This window comes from Trachypithecus francoisi, unplaced genomic scaffold (assembly GCF_009764315.1).
Source record: "Trachypithecus francoisi isolate TF-2019V2 unplaced genomic scaffold, Tfra_2.0 Lachesis_group4, whole genome shotgun sequence".
Lineage (NCBI taxonomy): Eukaryota > Metazoa > Chordata > Mammalia > Primates > Cercopithecidae > Trachypithecus > Trachypithecus francoisi.
The window spans coordinates 74,733,974-74,754,156 of record NW_022681469.1 but is presented as its reverse complement, the minus strand read 5'-3'; the positions used below and the strand labels follow the sequence as shown (position 1 = coordinate 74,754,156).

At 34.4% G+C, this 20,183-nt stretch overlaps 1 protein-coding gene across 5 annotated transcripts in view; it reads right to left on the bottom strand.

Moving 5' to 3' along the window:
- CASD1 (CAS1 domain containing 1) overlaps positions 1 to 20,183 on the bottom strand; it is an 82,482-nt gene that overhangs the window by 27,076 nt on the left and 35,223 nt on the right. For 4 of the 5 annotated variants that reach the window (XR_004433325.1, XR_004433326.1, XR_004433327.1 and 1 more), the window contains exons 11-17: positions 18,180 to 18,299; positions 17,008 to 17,164; positions 15,537 to 15,616; positions 12,780 to 12,881; positions 10,623 to 10,763; positions 9,650 to 9,727; positions 7,489 to 7,581 (exon numbers count right to left, since the gene is read on the bottom strand). Coding sequence is in view for 2 of the 5 variants with exons in the window: in XM_033194956.1 (XP_033050847.1) it covers positions 7,489 to 7,581; positions 9,650 to 9,727; positions 10,623 to 10,763; positions 12,780 to 12,881; positions 15,537 to 15,616; positions 17,008 to 17,164; positions 18,180 to 18,299 (771 nt within the window). In the remaining 3 variants the exon portion in view is untranslated. Of the gene's footprint in view, positions 1 to 5,089; positions 6,571 to 7,488; positions 7,582 to 9,649; positions 9,728 to 10,622; positions 10,764 to 12,779; positions 12,882 to 15,536; positions 15,617 to 17,007; positions 17,165 to 18,179; positions 18,300 to 20,183 lie in introns of those variants that run through there. The other variant, XM_033194954.1, reaches the window with a different exon arrangement.

The window sequence follows — 20,183 nt, the reverse complement described above, 5'->3', positions numbered from 1 at the left end:
TAAATACTGTTAACCATAGTCAAACCCACAGAAGATAGATATTAGCTAGCTGAGGGCTCATTACTGGAGTTCAGCCACCCTAGGGTTCTAAGAAAAACAGTGTTAATGAGACATTGAGCTGGTGTAGGAGTGACATCTTTTAGGCAAACTTGAGTTTAATAATCAGCAGTTTCTGAGGGAATACTCTAGAGTTTGACCAAGGTTCTCTTTAGGAAAAAAAAAAATTGAATCTGTGCTCTTACAGAGAGAGATGGGCCATTTAGGTTCCAATGTTCTGTTCAATAACCTAGTCTTAACTAATTTTAGTCTGGAATATGTTTAAGGAAGGCGTAACTAAATATAGTGGCCATTAAAGAATCCTTCCCCACCCATTAATTCCCAAAAAGCATCCATAGGAAGCCTAACTTTGAGTACTGTGGTTTCCTGATGTTCTTCCAAGTTAAATTATTTATGTAATGTACATTGAGGTATTTGAATGAAGTGACCTTCTGTATAGAAATAGGAACCAAGTGAAATTTGGAAAACAGCTTGGTGTTTCTAAACTGTAAGAGCTCTCTATACACCCAGGATTTTATTTTTTTTTTTTTCTGAGGCAGAGTTTCGCTCTTGCTGCCCAGGCTGGAGTGCAATAGCGTGATCTTGGCTCACTGCAACCTCTGCCTCCTGGGTTCAAACGATTATCCTGCCTCAGCCTCCCAAGTACCTGGAATTGCAGGCACCCACCACCACACCTGGCTAATTTTTTTGTATTTTTAGTAGAGATGGGGTTTTGCCATATTGGCCAGGCTGGTCACGAACCAGGATATTAAATTTTTATCAAATATTAATGTTCTAAAATGTTCCCACTGTATTTTTTCTATTTATGTTTTCTGGCATACTGAAATTTTAAATTTTCATGTAATAGATGTAGCAATTCTGATTTTACATTTTAGCCTTAACAGGTCATTTCTCATCTAAGAATGAGATGTTCACCTACATTTTCTACTGTTTATTTTACATGTCTTTAACCTATTAATCATTTTATACTTCTTTTGGTATACAGAGCAAGAATGGGAATTCATTGCTCTCACTCCCCAATTAAGCAATAGTCCTGGGGCTATTTAAAGAATATTTCTACCTTTCTCCAGTAATGTGAAATCAAACCATTACCTTATTCTAGTATCTTCTGATAAAATCTGTTTTTATGCTTCTGATTCTATCCATTAATCTACATATTCTTGCATCCATTCCACACTGATATTAGCGTAACTTAATAATATATCCAAATATACAACTTTACAAGTCCCACTTCTCTCATTACTCTAAAACTTTTCCTGGATATTCTGGCCCAGGTATTACTTCTTTATAGTTCCCATTTTAAATCTTACAGTCTCTGAGAAAGGGCTCCAGTTCCATGAGCCTTATGCATTACGTACTTTGAAAGTACTGGACTCCTCAGACTTCAACTAAATGTTTTTCCACCACTTTGTCTCTCCCAATGACAGGGTCTAGAGGTGGGGATGAAATGGAAGGGGTCAAGGAAAGAAAGTGCTGAATTCTTAGCTCCAGTTTTCTCTCAACACCAGAAATAACTGCCACTATTTTCTCCTGAATAACCTAAGAAAAACACATCACGCCACTCCCAGTATTAGTTATCTTCAAAAACCTGTCTAGTCTAGTCTCATGAAGGAACGCATATTCATTCCGTCTATCAGCAGGACTTTGACCCTGTGACTTGTTAAAAACAAAACAAAACAAAACAAATACTAGCCTACTTATGAAAGAGCTACAGTCAAAAATCAAGTACTAAGGATAGACAGAAAAGAGAAAGACAAAGCCTAAGAATTAAAACAAACAAACCAACAAAAGTGCTAGATATAGAATCAAGCTTTATTTTTACTGAATGATAGTATAAGCTTTTAATACAACATAGGCATGTATAACATTGAAGATATTTAATTTGAAAATAAAGGGAAATACATTTAATTATGACATTTTTCTTAGTTTTACTTTGAATTTGAAATAATAATTTTAATAAATGTTTGGCTGGGTGCAGTGGCTCACGCCTATATCCTAGCACTTTGGGAGACCAAGGAAGGTGGATCACCTGAGGTCAGGAATTCAAGACCAGCCTGGCCAACATGGTGAAATCCCGTCTCTACTAAAAATATAAAAATTACGGGTGCGGTGGCTCAAGACTGTAATCCCAGCACTTTGGGAGGCCGAGGCGGGTGGATCACGAGGTCAGGAGATCGAGACCCTCCTGGCTAACACGGTGAAACCCCGTCTCTACTAAAAATACAAAAAACTAGCCGGGCGAGGTGGCGGGCGCCTGTAGTCCCAGCTACTCGGAGGCTGAGGCAGGAGAATGGCGGGAACCCGGGAGGCGGAGCTTGCAGTGAGCCGAGATCGCGCCACTGCACTCCAGCCTGGGCGACACAGCGAAACTCCGTCTCCAAAAAAATATATATATATATAAATTAGCCAGGCGTGGGTGCACACCTGTAATCGCAGCTCCTCGGGAAGCTGAGGCAGGAGAATTGCTTGAACCTGGGAGGCAAAGGAAGCAGTGAGCCGAGATCACGCCATTGCACTCCAGCCTGTGTAACAGAGCGAGACTCCCTCTCAAAACAAAATAAAACAAAAGCAAAACAATTTTAATACTTTTTTACTAAGATGTAAAATGTCAGATGTTCGGGACAATTTTACCACCAAGTCCTTGAAAAACAAAGAGTATTTTATTCAATTTCATATTCCCCCCAAATTGTTCATAATGGTTACTTTTGAACATAAATATTTGCATAATTTTTAAAGAAATTATTCCATATATATACATATATATACACACACATACATATATATAGACATATATACAGAATTTGGGTATTCCAATATTGTTATATTTAGGTTCTGTTACCATACTGAATGGCAGTTAAATAGCTTCCATTTGTGTCTCCTTGTTTCTACTATGACTATTAATATGGAAAGGCAGAACAAATAGTGCCATTAAATTTTTGTAAGATCTAAAATCAGAAAATCAGGCCAGGTATAGTGGCTCATGCCTGTAATCCCAGCACTTTGGGAGGCTGAGGAGGGTGGATCACTTGAGGCCAGGAATTTGAGACCAGCTTGACCAACATGGTGAAACCCCATTTCTACTAAAAATACAAAAATTAGCCAGGTATGGTGCAGGCACCTGTAATCCCAGCTACTCAGGAGGCTGAGGCAGGAGAATTGCCTGAACCCAGGAGGTGGAGGTTGCAGTGAGCCAAGATCGTGCCACTGCACTCCAGCCTGGGTGACAGAGTAAGACTCTGTCTCAAAAATTAATTAATTAAATAAAATCAGAAATCTACTCTGGAAATCAGTCATCAAACACCACAATTTTGGGAACATAGTTTGGACCACCACTTCCTTTTCTGGAAACCATTTTTAGTATAAGAAAATGAGTCAGAATTCACCTTGCCAAATAAGTTTCCCCAAATCACAATTATTCTAAGAATGAACAAATTAAGTCATAAATGTACGCAATCATTTTTGAATGTCTTTGCAGAGAAATATTCAAAGTGGTAAGATGGATTGAACTGCCAACCAAAACTGGCAATCTTTATTTCAGTCTCCACTATTAAGCTAAAAAGGTAATTTCTCTCTTGAATGATGTGAAGAATTGAATTTCTTTCAACTCTTCCAAAAATCTCTAAGTACAATACTACCTAATCTCCTGTCATACAGCAGACTCCCATGTGGTATATCCAATTCATCACGCAAAACACTGAATTGTCTGCACTGTAAGCCACGGAACACATCCAGTTTATGATATCAATGACTATATCTAGGATGCATTCTCTTTTTAAGGTTTTAGTATAAAGTCATTCAAGAATAGAATAATGAATGAACTTGGGTTCCACATCCTTGTAAAACATTATTAATTTACGTGGGCTGAATTTTTAATGCTTCTATTGGCTATGCACAAAAATGGGAAGTTTTGGCAAAGGAAAGGAGGAACGATTTGACATGGAATTCAGTCAAGCAATTACCTTTTAAAGCCAGATGGTAGATTTCTGACTGTGATTTCTATTATAGAAAATCTGAATTTAGAGAATCTCTGTGGTTTTATCTCAACTTTAGCATATCTAAACATCCTGTTGAAAATCTTATTCTGAAGAATGGTATGACTGAGTAATGCAACTGGTCAGTACCTGAGTCGATGCAGAAAATAAAATATTAAGACCATATATTTACCATATATGCAGGTGCTATCATTGTGGCAACTTCCACAGTAACCTTTTAAGACTAATTAAGAAAATCAAATATAAAGTATATTTTTAACTACAAATACATTATATTTAAATTATACAAATTATTATATATATAATTATATGCAAAAAATAGTGCTTTACATTAAATAAGAACATGTGATGAAGAAACAGGGCTCACCAGGTAAGTTTTAGTTTTGAGTTCAAATAGGAGAGAAAAGCATATATTCACTTAGGCATCACTACTGAAGACGTAAGTGCTTCCAAAAATACACAGGGAGACTGGTCATCTTTCTTTTTCAATTGTTTCATCAAGAAGAACCTTTTTCAGGTGATAAAACTTACAAGCTAAATTAAAATGCACTGTACTCATTGGCAAGCTACATGAACAAGAATAATGTGATCACAGTACTTGGAAGTTTTTGATTTATAACTATACTATTCTCTACTTATAAGGCTGCAGTCTAGGAGGCAGAGCAATGAATCATTACAATTGTCTATCTGGGAAATGTCAAAAGATTAAGTAAGGGCAAAAGAAGGGAGAAAAGGAAAGAACACACATTTCTGTCCAAGAAATATTCCTCAATTAATGGAGGTATATCAGTAGCACATAAATCCAGTGCTAAATAAATAATAATTACATTTTTAAAATCTTCAAGCAAAATCACTAATGAACCATAATGCTTAAACTTCCTTGGTGGAAAGCAGATGACCCTCTGAAGCTCTGATAACTAAATGATTCCTTATTCAACTACCATTTGGTAATCTACACCTACATACTAAGCAATTTAAAAAGCAAATTTAAGTTGAGGAAATAAATTAGATATTTGAACCAATCATTAATGGATCCAGCATTTTTGAAAAAGAACACAGAGTTTAATTGATACTTTGCCAATACAAAAATAAGCATCCACAGAATGTTTATTTACTGTTTAAATTACTCCATATTTTCATATACTGTGAACAGAAAATATATTTTACCCCACACATAGTAAAAGCAAACAAGTGCAATCTTTCAAACATTAAAATCATAATCAAATCTGTACAACAGATAAATAAATGTATACCTCTAACAGCCTGTGGGGGGGGAAAAAAAAAAAGCAAAAACATTTATTGACCAAATTCACCAGTTTACTTAAAATTCTACTTATGGTAATACAGCCCAATCATAACAACTTGCATGTTTACTACACTGTACAAGTTTAGACTGACAAATATTTAAAATAGGAGGTGGGTAATAGGAAATACCAAATGGCTATAGTTTTCCAAATATTGGAAATAATATATGAAAATTAATTAGTGGGGATAACAAATGGATCCACAGGGTAACCTGTATTACACTGGTATAGCTTGAGGAAAGGAAACAGGTGAACGTTTGGATTGGAAAAAAAATTTTGGCTTTTTATAAAAAGAAGCAACAATAACATCAACAATGACAAAACCCTGTACTGGAGCCTCAGAACTATTCTGTGAGACAAAGTGTACAAAGATTTTGGCTTGCATACCTGAAAACCACAGTTAGGAAGAAAAATCATTTCAGAAAACATAACATCAGAACAAGAACACATATAAATTAAAGGCATACTGTTTATCATTCCACTTCATTGCACATATAAGAAAACAATACTGCCATCATTCTTGAGTAAGAAAGTTTCCAATGAAATAGGAAGTTCCACAATGAATAATTTAGTTATATCAAAACACTCGGTGGTGTCACTAAGTTAATTAAATTATCTATACTTTTTACTGGAAAGGTAATCATTCCCCTGCCTTCATGTGTTAACTTAAAATCATTTACAAATGGAAATATAGATTCAGTAGAAAAGACTTCACATGCAATTCTATACAACGCACTCCGGTTTTTTGTTTGTTTGTTTAGTATTTCACATTGGATATGTACATTTCTAATATATACAACCACACATGTTCAACAGATATCACAGAACTGTCCTCTTGCCACAAACGTTTATATTTACATATACATTTATATCTCCAGATAGATGCTTTTCTCTTCTAGAGACACACAAAGTAAGCCTGAAGAGTTTAGGTTTTTTAGAATTTTTGGAACCTAATGTTTTGATTTATCTTGAATGGATGATAAGATGAGGAGTCCACAAAAAAATGCAGCTATACATGCCAACCTTTTCAAGAGAGATGAGTTATCTTTAGGAATAATAATCTGTGCAAGATCATTAGTGATCTGAGAAATTTCATGTGCCACACAAACAAATATGAAAGTGCTGACAATGATGTTGAGCATAGGGTTTCCAGGTATCAGTACCAAGATACCCCTTGTGTCCGCTGCCAGCCATATGTGGTACTGGCAAATAAACAGCTAGGAGAAAAAATATTTAAGTCAGATATTTATAGAGGGTCCAGGAATAAATTATAGTTTTTCCTAATTTAAACATGGATCGCATAGTAACATTAGAAGGCTTTCCTAAAACCATTTTATTCTGTCTCACTATTGGCCCTGAAAAGTCCACTGCAGTCTACTCCTTAGAACTCCAACTGCTAATACAATCTCTCTTATAAATGAGACCAAAGAAAATAACAGAACAATTATTCAAGAACTCAAAGAGGAATCTATTTTCCCTATTTTAAGAGACAATTTAATAAATCTTATACTCTAAAAACTCTAAAATATATGTTATGATTACAATATAAATTGTTTTAAAACATTCTATTTCAAATAATAAGGCTTGGACTACTCAGAATACATTTCAAAACCTACAGTTCAAACTGATTTTGTAAATAATTTCATATAATGTATCTTACACAAAATGTAATGAGTTTATACTTTCTCCCACAATTTCCAATCATAATAAGGATAAATTTTATTATGGTGTGCATCGATAAACTGAATTCCAGTAATATATTTAATTATGGAGATGAACAAAAAATCAAAATCCCCTCAGCTTGATTTCATTTATATACTTGGTCTAATATTTTTCTCTCTTGATCTCAGCATCTTGGTTGTGCTTGAAAGCTCAAGACAACGTAAATAATATTTTGCAAGTAATCTATATCTAGTCATTTAAAAATAAGGCTTAAAAACATTCAAAAATACTTCAGTATTGTTGAAAGTTCTAAGTCTTTTCCCTGCAATTCCATAATAGCTTTGGTTTAGAAAAAAGTATGTCTGATTTTCATACTCACATATATATGTGTGATATTTACACACATACACATGTACATACACAAACATGTAACACCTGGCTGTGTAAGATAAGGAAAATATTAATGTACCAACCTCTAATGAAATTTTTCCAAACCAAGCAAAAAATGAACTGTAAACTGAACGGGCATATCCAGGGATGTTCCTTATTAGGATGAAGGCTAAAATCTAAAGAAAAAGCACAAAGGCAAATATTAATAATCTCTTTATTGAAAATTATTTTGTATAAAGCTTTCTTTTAAATGATAACCTTATTCTTTGTTTGTGAACTTGACACATATACAATGGTCTTTTTATATTCTAGAAGTATTAGAAAGTTACTTTTGTTCTAGAGCCTACCCAAACTGGATTTCTCAACACATGGTCTGTATGCTGCATACCAATGAACATTTTTAGTAGTACATGACTGAACAATTTTATGTATACTGAAAAAATTACAAATTTATCTAGGGCCCTTTGTGTAGAAAAAGTTGCTATCATATTTATGTAGCAACACTTTACAAAATCATATAATTTTGCTGCTCGCATAAAGTATCTGCTTGGTTGACAGTCACTCCCTCTCTTGACTCCCTTCAAAATTCTCCATTGGCTGACAGCCATAATAGTATGGAAAATGGCATGGCTTTTAACATGTCTTCATGTTTGCTCTGCATGGCCTCACAAATGATGTCTTGAACTATATTCACATGTACGATATTTTCCTCCCTGGATCTTTTCTCTCCCGAAAGAATCTCCAGCTTTTGGGATCCTGGCCTTTACTCCTCTCCCCTATCCTTCTGTACCAGGTGGAACAATCTTTCATTTTCGGTGGAACAATCTTGCATTTTCTTTTCTTCTTCTTCTTATTTTTTATTATACTTTAAGTTCTAGGATACATGTGCACAACGTGCAGGTTTGTTACATAACTACACATGTGCCCTGTTAATAATTGTCTCACATCCAATAACCAGCTTACCAAGCAAAGAATCCTTTCCTTAGAATCCACCCTCCTTATAAAAAAGCAAGAAACTGTAAAGAAAAAAAGAATTTCCACTTTCACTACTACTTTCCAGAAACTTTCTCTTATAAAAGGATTGACAAATCTGTTCACACTTCAGGGAAAAACTCATATTCAATGTTGATCATCTTGGGTATTTTGTCAAAGGATCTAAGAAGTCTCTAGGATGCATAAAAGATGAAGAAGGAGGAGATAATATGGGAAAAAGGAACCAAAGTGAACCACTCAGGTATAACTGAGTGATTCTCATGGGCAATAGCATCAAAAAGACTCAAGTTTAAATCTCGTCTTTTGCTTGTGTTAGTTCTGGGACTTGTGGCAAGGCACTTAATCTTGTGGGTCTTTTTCTTAATTCACACAAACAGAGATAAGCTTTACTTTGAAAGGTTGATGTGAACATTAAATGAGAAAACATACATAAGGTACTAATTATAGCACAGGTTGTGAGTCATTTAAAGAAACATTGTAAATAATTAATAGTACAGGTGATATACAAAATAGTGAAAATCATGATGGTAAGACCTAAACAAAAGTTTTAAACATAAAACCATTTAATGAGTTTATTATAATAAAAGTATTGTGTAAGATGTACAACACTAAAAAGAATGTAGGCTCCAAGAGAGTAGGAACTATGTCTGATTTGGTAACCACTGTAGCCCTTGGCATAATATCTAGCATGTAGTATTAACTTCTTGGGTTTTTTGTTTGTTTGAGACGGAGTCTTGATCGTCACCCAGGTTGGAGTGCAATGATGCAATCTTGGATCACTGCAACCTCCGCTTCCTGGGTTCAAGTGATTCTGCTGCCTCAGCCTTTCAAGTAGCTGGGATTACAGACGCCCACCACCATGCCTGGCTAATTTTTGTATTTTTAGTAGAAACAGGGTTTCACCATGTTGTCCAGGCTGGTCTCAAACTCCTAACCTCAGGTGATCCACCAGCCTTAGCCTCCCAAAGTGCTGGGATTACAGGCGTGAGCCACCATGCGTGGCCGGGAATTAACGTTTTCTAAGGGCAGATTAAGTGAAAAATACCGAGCTACATCATTTTCACATATTAAATACAAGAACCCTTTGAAAGAGATTTTAATACCCCTACTACCACAGAGAAAGAAGGGCTTAGAAAGATGAAGTAACTTCTCTACATTTTCTGGAGTTCAATCTCAAATCTCTCTGCCTCTAAAAACCATTTTCTTATCAAGAATTAAGATGTAAAAATTTCTCTAAATCAAGATAAGTACCTGCACCACAGAAACAGATGGATGGAGTTCATTGCATTCTGCTTTGTTTTTACAACTGCTAGCCCAGATGGAATAGGTCTAAAACAAAAAATGTATTGAAAAGTTCACAAAAACAAGTCTGGAAGGGGCATAAGCCTCACAGTGTTTTTTTTTTTTTTTTTTTAACAGTTTTCTTCATTTATAACATTATACTTCATTATGCTATATAACAACTATCAGTAAAAACTGCTTACAAGTTTGCTCATCACCTGTTTTGTTATGTTCAACTGTCCAAACATAAGAAAGCACAGAGGGAGGTGCACAAGTCTGTGCTTTTCTGGAAATAGTGATCAAAAGGCAGTGATGGCTTTCCATATGAAACACCTTACATTATATTTTCTCCCAAATTTACTGTAACTTTAAAAATTCCCATTTAATTGAGCTCTCATTTATTCATTTTTAACTTATATACAGTCTCTTTAGAATTTAAGTGCAGTTAGAAAAATAAGGAGATATACATCGCCTCAAGCATTTAACATTACCTTGATTTGATCATTATGCATTGCATGCTTATATCAAAATATCACATGTGCCCCATAAATATGAACTAATATGTATTCATAATTAAAAATAAACAATTTTTAAAAACTATTGAAAGTATTTTTATAGATAAAAATATGGTTTTTTTTTTTTTAAATACGCAAACATTTTGCATGCATTTGAGATAAATGTGTATTCTGCTGTTATTGCTCACCTAACTATTCTAACATCAGGTCAAATTGATCATGTCCTTAAGATATTCTATAGCTTTACTAAATTTGTCTAGCTATCCTATCAATTACTGGAAGAGAAGTATTAAAATTTCTAAATATTAAAAAGAAAAATAAGGAGAAAACAATAAAAGATTTATTATTAAAAATAACTGATTATATTTTCATATCTTAACATTAATATTCCATACCATTTAGGATTTTGGAAAGTTTTCAAAACTTACCAAGAAAGAAACTACTGAAATAAACAATAGAAAATTTGAAATTTTGTTTGAAAAAAGAGGTTCACCCTTTCCTTCAGAAAGTATTTGACGCTTCTGCAAAGCCAGATAAATGAAAGCAAACAGCATTCCATGGAAAACTACCTGAAAAGTAAAGACAGAAAATCTGTTTTAAACAGTTAGTTTTCAAAAAACAGGAAAACTATTTGGTTAGTAAGGAATATATGAATAAAAGTGGGTAGGTTAAAAGCTTAAAGTTTGAAGTGTCTATGAAGGACTTCAACTTCAAGAGTGAAACTTCAAGAAACGAAATAAAGCTGATGATTGTTAGAAACCATCAGCAATAGACAAGCAAGCATCTCTTGGAACAATATGAGATAACGCTGGTTCATTCTGAGCCGTCTCAGTGGTAAGTGAAGTAATAAAGACAATGTAAAAATAATAAGAAACTCTCCTACAGACGTATGATAAAATTTAAACGCACCCAACAAAGATGAAACATTTTATATCAGTCCTTTCAGTCAAATAAAACAAAGAATAACACCACCAGGTCATAATTTTGAAAAAAAGCATATGCTCAAAAAAGTGAAAAAAATATGGTAGAACAGAAAGTACACGAGCTTTCTCTTTTTAAACAAAGATTTAATGTGAACTATCGTTGCAACAGACTGAACATTTCCTTCCACTCAAAATCGTAAATTGAATCATGTTAATCCCCAGTGTGATAGTTTTGGAGGTAAAGCCTTTGGTTGGTCATTAGGTCAGAGACTTCATGAATGGGATTCATGCCCTTTAAAAAAAAAAAAGACCCCAGAGAGCACCCTTGCCCCTTGCAGCATGTGAGGACAGAGTGAGAAGTCGAGTGTCTATCAAATAGCAAGTGGGTCCTCACCAGACCAAATATGATGGTGTGATTTTACACTTCCCAGCTTCCAAAACTGTAAGAAATAAATTTTTGTTGTTTATAAACCACGCAATCTATGGTACTCTGTTACAGCAGCCTAAATAGACTGGGACAGTCATATCATAATACACTGCTCTAATGAGAACATTGAGTAAATTTAAAAATTATTTGATGTAGAGACTTTAGCAAAGATTTTATTCAGATGTGGTTTTGAAATGCAACGTAGTGCACTGGAAAAGTGCATAGGTGTTGGAAACTAGGAAAGGCAAAGAATAAGCACTAAGAAAACATTTGTTGGAAAAAAGAGATGAGTCAAAAATGAAAGGAAAAAAGGAAATAATTAAATAATTAATAGTTATTTAGTATCTGTTTTCCAAATGCTGTGCTAGATGTACATTTTCTTGGCCAATTAAACCTTAACCCTTCTTCAAGATCAAGTTCATAGACTAATACAAGACACCGCTCTTTCTTCTTTGCACACTTCTACCACAACATCTATATTGCATAGTTTAGTATCCTCTTATAATAGTAATCTTGGGTTTTAAACTAGATTCTTTTTTTTTTTTTGAGACGGAGTCTCGCTCTGTCACCCAGGCTGGAGTGCAGTGGCCGGATCTCAGCTCACTGCAAGCTCTGCCTCCCGGGTTTACACCATTCTCCTGCCTCAGCCTCCCAAGTAGCTGGGACTATAGGTGCCCGCCACCTCGCCCGGCTAGTTTTTTTGTATTTTTTAGTAGAGACAGGGTTTCACCGTGTTAGCCAGGATGGTCTCAATCTCCTGACCTCATGATCCACCCGCCTCGGCCTCCCAAAGTGCTGGGATTACAGGCTTGAGCCACCGCGCCCGGCCTAAACTAGATTCTTAAAGCTTAGAAGCCTGCTGGGATGTCTTCTTTCTTTCTCTAATGTATACTTTATGGCATCACCATCTAGGGCACATATTGAAACTCAATAAATATTGTTTTGAATGGCTGAAGCATATACACAACAGGTCACCTACAAATCAAAATTATAAGTCAGACAAAGACCACATTATAGATAACATTTTAAAATAATATTTCCCAGCAGATATATATACACATGCATACTCTTTCACTGCTCTAAAGAAACGAGTGCAAGGGGTAGTGGACTGCTTTGATTTACTAAATCAACATCTATCTTTATTCTGAAACTAAGTATAGATAGATCAAAAATTTCCACATCATTTTCCAACAGTATGATTTGAAATGACAAAATACCACAAAGTAAATACATACATAACGGTCTAACCTCCATCTGAACCACCATTCATACACATTCCCTTTCAGTTCAAAACACTTGGACAATGGCCAAAGAGAAAAGATCTTCTCAAATGCACCCTAGAAAAGGAATCCAGAAAATAAATTAAGATGGTAGAAGTCAATATTTGCTTTGCAATTCTATTATAAATTATAGTTTTCCAAAGTCTGGATTACATAAGAGTAATTCACAATGTTAAAATTCTGTTTTATTTCATTTGAAAATATCACTTCATTTGAAATGTATTTCAAATGAAATTTTTAAAATTTGAAAATAAATTTATCTTTCAATGACCAAAAAACATGACTTAAAACTTGGTAAACTTATTTTCATTTCACATGAAAGGCTACTGAGAGTGTAAAATTTTCTTGAGCCCCCAAATCAGAAAACCTGGTAATTAGAAAATCATTCTATATAAGGTTTTTAATCTCACAAACAAAATGATAGTATTTACTAATCAAACAGAAAAATACAAAATATTTCAGCCAATATGGTATCAATATCCCAAATAACAACTGTTAAAGTTAAAATATAGTTATCATTCTCCAAATGTCCTCAATAATCTATAATTAACTATTTGAGTTAAAAGAGTCCACTGAATTAGTCACCTTACTCAATCAACCATACTCAAATGCCATTACCAGCCTTTAAAACAAAGTTTACAGTTTTACTCTGGTAAAGTTAGTGAATAGTACCCTCTTATGAATCTGACAGGTTGGAAAATCAGGGAATGAAGGGGCAGAAGTCTTGGGTACATTCCTGAACATTAACGAAGTCTTTCAAAGAAGAGAACAAAACCCTCAATTTTCAGAATAAAGAATCACAATGAACTCTCTATCAAGGAAAGCTCCATTATTAGACCTAATGCTACGGCATAAAAAGTGTAACATCGTGATTTTTAAAGAGGCTATTGAAAAACAAAGAAAAAAGATGAAAATAATATTGTATTTTAGATAATGTTGAGTCTTTAGGTCAGAAGAACTTTATAATATTATTTTAATAAAATGCAACCATCTCCATTTAACCACAGAATTTAAAATGCACATAGCATATTAAAAATAGATTATATCAAAATCTATGTCTCAGAAAATTAAGGATTCTTTTTTTTTGAGACGGAGTCTCGCTCTGTCGCCCAGGCTGGAGTGCCGTGGCGCGATCTCGGCTCACTGCAAGCTCCGCCTCCCGGGTTCACGCCATTCTCCTGCCTCAGCCTCCCGAGTAGCTGGGACTACAGGCGCCCGCCACCACGCCCGGCTAATTTTTTTTGTATTTTAGTAGAGACAGGGTTTCACCGTGTTAGCCAGGATGGTCTCGATCTCCTGACCTCGTGATCCGCCCGTCTCAGCCTCCCAAAGTGCTGGGATTACAGGCGTGAGCCACCGCGCCCGGCCAAGGATGATTTTTACCAAGAGTGGCAATCTGAAGTCTGAAGTGCTAATAGATTATATATACGTGTGTGTGTGTATATATATCAACATGAATATAGATATACACTAAGTACATACCTCTTAGATAAAATATATGATCTTACGGATCATACACATGTAACATACCTATGAATATATATGATGTATACACAATTTAAAATTTTATCTCTAATTAATTTCTTATTATGTGATCAATAAACAAGTATTTATTAAGCACTGTTTTGTGAAAGACAGTGGGCTTTTTGTTCTTGTCCAGTGGTCAACACTGACTCAAAGCTAGGGAAACATTCTTACTCCCTATATTGAATCTCTAGTCAGCTTTTCTTTCTTTCCCTCAGCAGTAACCACAGAGTGTTGGGAATTTTAATGAATAACTGTCAAGAAGTTGTTGCCGTAACCTGGCTATTTCTTTATACATTTGTCAGTTGTTTCCTTATTTATCTTCTATAAAAAAGCTTGAGTGTCAGGCAGAAATAACAGTGCTTTAAAGACCTCTAAGTATAAAAACAAATATAAAAGTCTACAAAAAGAAAAAAAAAAACCCAAACAGCATAGGATTATACATACACACAAAATGCCTACAGGGCACTTCCTTCCACCTGACACAGCCAGGTACAAAACAGAGTGTTAGCGATGTGAGTACACTGCAGAATATGACACAACTATAGGCATTCAAATTAAAATGTGTTGTTATAAATATCATGCTGCCCAAATAATACATCTGCCTGATGGATTTAACCAGCAGGCAGCAGACTGCCATCCTGTTAAAACAACAGAATATCTCAATCATCAGAATAGAAAAATACAAGGTTAGAGCTAAAAAAAATGACCAAAAGTTTTATTCAATTAAACATACTATATATACGTAAACCCCTTTGCTCCTAAGTTGGTTTTACTAACTGCTAAAATTTTACTGTATGTAGTTATGGAAAAATCAAGTAATACTTTGATGCAATGAATAATATACAAACTAGCTGCAAATTCTGTCAAGAAAATTTTGATCTCCGCTTAGACTAGTGTCTTACAAGAAGCATTCAATAAGTGTTTGATTGATCAAAGTCAAGTAAAATGGATCTTGAACAACTGCCAGAGGAAGAGCTTTAAATTGCTCTTACAACAAAAACAGTGGTAACGAAGTATATATATCTCAAAAGAACTACACTGAGTAGTCAACTACAGAGTGACACTTTTATTACAGTCATTAAAAAATGAAGCTAAAAAAAAGCTCTGGCTCTTCTCACATGCTTTAATAGATTTGAACTTTAAAATGAAATATTAAAAAATATAAACTGAAAGGATTGTACAAACCTGAGAATATGCCAAAAAACATATGAATAACAGCAAAAAGCCTAGTTTCAACAGTAAGCCAAAATGCCAGAAACAGTTTCCTAAGAGAGAAAATATTTAATTTACTAAAAAATAAATTTGTATTACACAACATATTAAATACTCTCTATTTGATATATGTACATGCTGAATAATTCTTAAAAGAATATAAGAATGCTTACAAGAATACACAAAATATACCTAGCTGGTATAAATTACAAGTAGGACAAAAAGAAAAACAAAGGATTCTTGCTAGGAATGAGGCTATAAAGTATAACTGATACCCTGTACACCTGCTGTTCATCCATTAGAAATATATTTCAAAATGCCTCCTAGATTCAATTATACTTATTCATTATTCAAAGTTACAGCAACATCTGGAACAAGATGTTCAATATAATTCTAACAAACACTCTTGTTGAATATGACTTAGGTGATATTGCTTAAACATTAAAGTTCCAAGGAGAAAGCTTAAACTCCCTAATGGATTAGAGTTTAAATATAAAATGTATTGTAACATATGCATATTTAAAATTACATGTTCAAAGTTTATACATATTGATAGTTTATTCGATTAATATGCTGGGTTTGTATAGAGAAATTAAATGACAAAGGCTGTCCAAAGACACTATAGGACTTTAATAGAGGCTAGACCTCAACTCATTCTTGAAAAATTATTTGATATTATACTGGAAGCCAATAGAAAAATATTTTTGACATATAATATTTGGTTGAGTCAAGTTAAATACATTTTTTAAAATAAAAAATTACTTTTCCAAAAAAGGAAGATTTTATTTTAATTATATAATCTTGAGGGTGAAAAAAGCATTAAGATAAATGACTGTGGCCTCACTTTGAACATTATTAGTAACTAACCATGTGAAATTTGAAAATAACAAGCTTTTGGGTATTTAGGTTCCTTATATGTAAAACAGGTTGATAATAACTGCTTTAACGCTTGTCTAGAACATAAATTATATTAGTGCTTTTAATTGTGTTTGACATAAGAAGCATTTTGCAAAGAAATATTTACTCAAAAATCTCAATATATACATAAGAAATCAAAGTAAAGCTGCCAAGATTGAAGCAAGACATAGGGGCACGGAGGCTTATTTGGCTTTTCCTTCTCTCTTTCAGCTCTCTCCACTCTGCCTCTGTATAAGAAGACACTGTAGCATTAGTTAATATGTAAAGTGGTTTTGAAGAATTTAAATTTAAAAAAGAAAAAACACACATAATGTAAACTATTATTCTCCATTGTTATATTACCTTAACTACTTAGCTGTATCATTTTAGAAATATCGTTTATGAACAGAATTTCAAAATGTCAAAACTACATATAAATTTAAACTGTCTATATCACTTAATAAAAATAATATCCTTTAGCAACTAAAAAGAAATTTCACACTTTGAAAAAATATATTTACTAACATTAGTAAGAAAGTATATTTACCGTTTGCTTTCTTTTGGATTATTTGTGGCCATAGTGCTAAAGTAACATATATGACCATGAACCATACAGTGACCAAGGGGACAAAGTAATAGAATTGATAAGGTCGATCCATTACTATACATAACACCACTACCAGGAAATTGAGACGAAATAAAACCTATTGAAAAGGAGAAGAAAATAGTTTCATTCTAAGTAATGGTTTTCATTCTAGGTATACACAAACAGCAAAGGCAGATTTTCTCTGACAGAGTATAAATGGCTAAGACTCAGTAATGACTGTACAAGTACATACTACTAATCCCTTAAATTACATTTTTCTACAATCACTGTAAAGAGTTGAATATAAAATATGCATACATGATTACATTAACTAAATCCCAGAAAAGCACCAACCTAGGCTGTACTCTGGCTATAAGTGCTATTTTGCTAAAGGAGAAAAAAGCAGTCCTTCTGAGGGCTATAGTTTAGAAGCATAGATTATATTATCTTAAGAAAGCATTGTCCATTTCATCTAGTTTAATGCTGATTTACCCCATTTGGGATCAAATTAAGAGTTGTCATACATACAAAATAGTATTACTCAAAACTCAAATTTAAAAGTGTCTTTGAGACTTTCCTAACAGTCATTTCAGATATCAGTTTAATGTCATTCAAAAAACACAGAATTTGGGCAGAGCTTTATTAGTGCTCTACCACTTACTATGTGACCTTGGGCAAATTATTTAAGCTCTCTGAGCCTTACATTCCTCATCTGTAAATATAAGGATAACAACTCAAGGTTGTAATGTGGGGTAAATGAAATAATGTTTAGAAACTACTTAGCACTAGGTAGAAACTTAATTAATATTCATCCTCTTCTCAGAGAAAGAAAATACAGCACATTACACTAATTCCAGGTGAACTGTCTGTTTCTACAAAACCAAAGTGAATCAGCAATGCTCTCTCCTGTGTACCAGTGCTTTTATTATATATTAAATTATATTTTCCTTCTTTCACTATTTATCTTGAAATACTAAACACAGAACACAGAATACAACTTTACAGTGCTATTTCATAAATTCAAATTATTCATAGTCTTATAACGACTATAATTTATATTTTTTTTTCAAGTTAATGATTTCTCAAGAAAGCATGTTCAACTGAAAGAAAAGGAAATAACAGTGCATTCCTACCTGACATACTCTATGGATTCCAAAATCTCCTTTGATCCAGAAGTATGAGAAATGACCATACCCTGTTTGAAATAAGTATGCGGCAACCAGAACTCGAATGTGCATGTATACAGGCAAAAACTGTTGACCAAGATAAACAGGTAAAACATACGTTGGCATCAACTACACCCCGGATTATCATAAAAAGTACATTTAACAAAGATAATAAATCATTATTAGCATTTGGCATCAGTTCAATCACAAAGTTGATTCTCATAAGTTAATCATTATAGCAAGGATTACAAAAATGTAGAATTGGAATTGGAGAGACCTAGGTACAAATTCTAATTCTGCTACTTTCTAACATGACTGAGTTTTCTGATTTGCAAAATGAGACTATTCCTTCCTTCCTTGAAGGGTTCTTGTGAAGGATGAATGAGATAATAAATGTGAAGCACTTTATACATTAACTTGAAACCAATTAAAATTCAATATATGATAGCTATAATTATTAACTGTCATACATCCTGAATGCAAGATGGATTTGCACTTTTACCCAGTGTAAACATAATTTAGGAATATTATTTCCCTCCCACTATTATTTTACAAAACAATTTTGTTTTACACTCCTACATCACTATCTTCATCATCACCAAGTCCCTTAGTGTCATTTATTATGGTATTTGAGAGCATCACATCTTTACTTCTACGCTGAATGAAATACAACACATTTGAATCCACATATGATAGAAAGCACCAAAAATGTTATCTCATTTACTAGCACTAATTCTCATAACCTTAGAACACTGTCATTCCACCTATCTATCACCTGCTGGCCCTTTATGTGTACAAGCACAATTTCCACAGCATAATTTGTACAGTGCTTTTTTTTTTCTTTTTTTGAGACAGTCTCACTCTGTCATCCAGGCTGGACTGCAGTGGCATGATCTCGGCTCACTGCAACCCACCTCTCGGATTCAAGCAATTCTTCTGCCTTAGCCTCCCAAGTAGCTGGGACTAAAGGCACCCACCACCACATCCAGCTAACTTTTTGTATTTTTAGTAGAGACGGGGTTTCGCCATGTTGGCCAGAACTCCTGACCTCGGGTGACCCACCCGCCTTGGCCTCCCCAAGTGCTGAGATTACAGGCGTGAGTCACTGCTCCTGGCCATACACTACTCTTTAAAGTGATCTTTAAGCCTGTAATCCCAGCACTTTGGGAGGCTGAGGCAGGTGGATCACCAGAGGTCAGGAGTTTGAGACCAGCCTGGACAACATGGTGAAATCCTATCTCTATTAAAAATACAAAAATGAGCCAGGCATAGTGGCACACACTTGTAATCCCAGCTACTCAGGAGGCTGAGGCAAGAGAACCACTTGAACCTGGGAGGTGGAGCTTACAGTGAGCCAAGCTCACGCCACTGTACTCCAACCTGGGTGACAGAACAAGACTCCATCACAAAAAATAACAAAAATAAAGTGATATTTAAAAGGCTTGTTCAGTGACATGCAATCCTTGTAATTATAAGGCCATTCTTTTGGGGATAATTACTAGATCTATGTAAAATTTCTTTGGCTTCTATTTTACGAACTCATCTGATCATCCCTGCAGTTACCTAGCATTAACATTGCTTGTGGTCATTTCAGGTTAATGTGCCTTTCCCAAGTGATACTTCGTAGGATAAAATAAAGTAATTGGGCAGACACATTAAATAGATTTTACAAGTCCTGAAATATATGCATCTTTTGCAAACATCCTTGAATTCACCTGTTTCTTTTTTGACAGATATTTCTTCTGGGGAAAAAAAACAAACAAACATGAACTTAGATCGTAAGTTCTTCTACACAGCCTCCACTCTAAGCAAACTTAGAGATTCCCTGTCTCTTAAACTGATCCTTCTTGTACTCTTTTGTGAAGTCTCTTCTATTTACCTGCTTATTCTTGCCCTGGAATGTTCTTCCCCTAAGCGTTTTGCTTATTCAAATCCTACTCTTCTTCAGAGCCTGGTTCAAAACTCCAATTT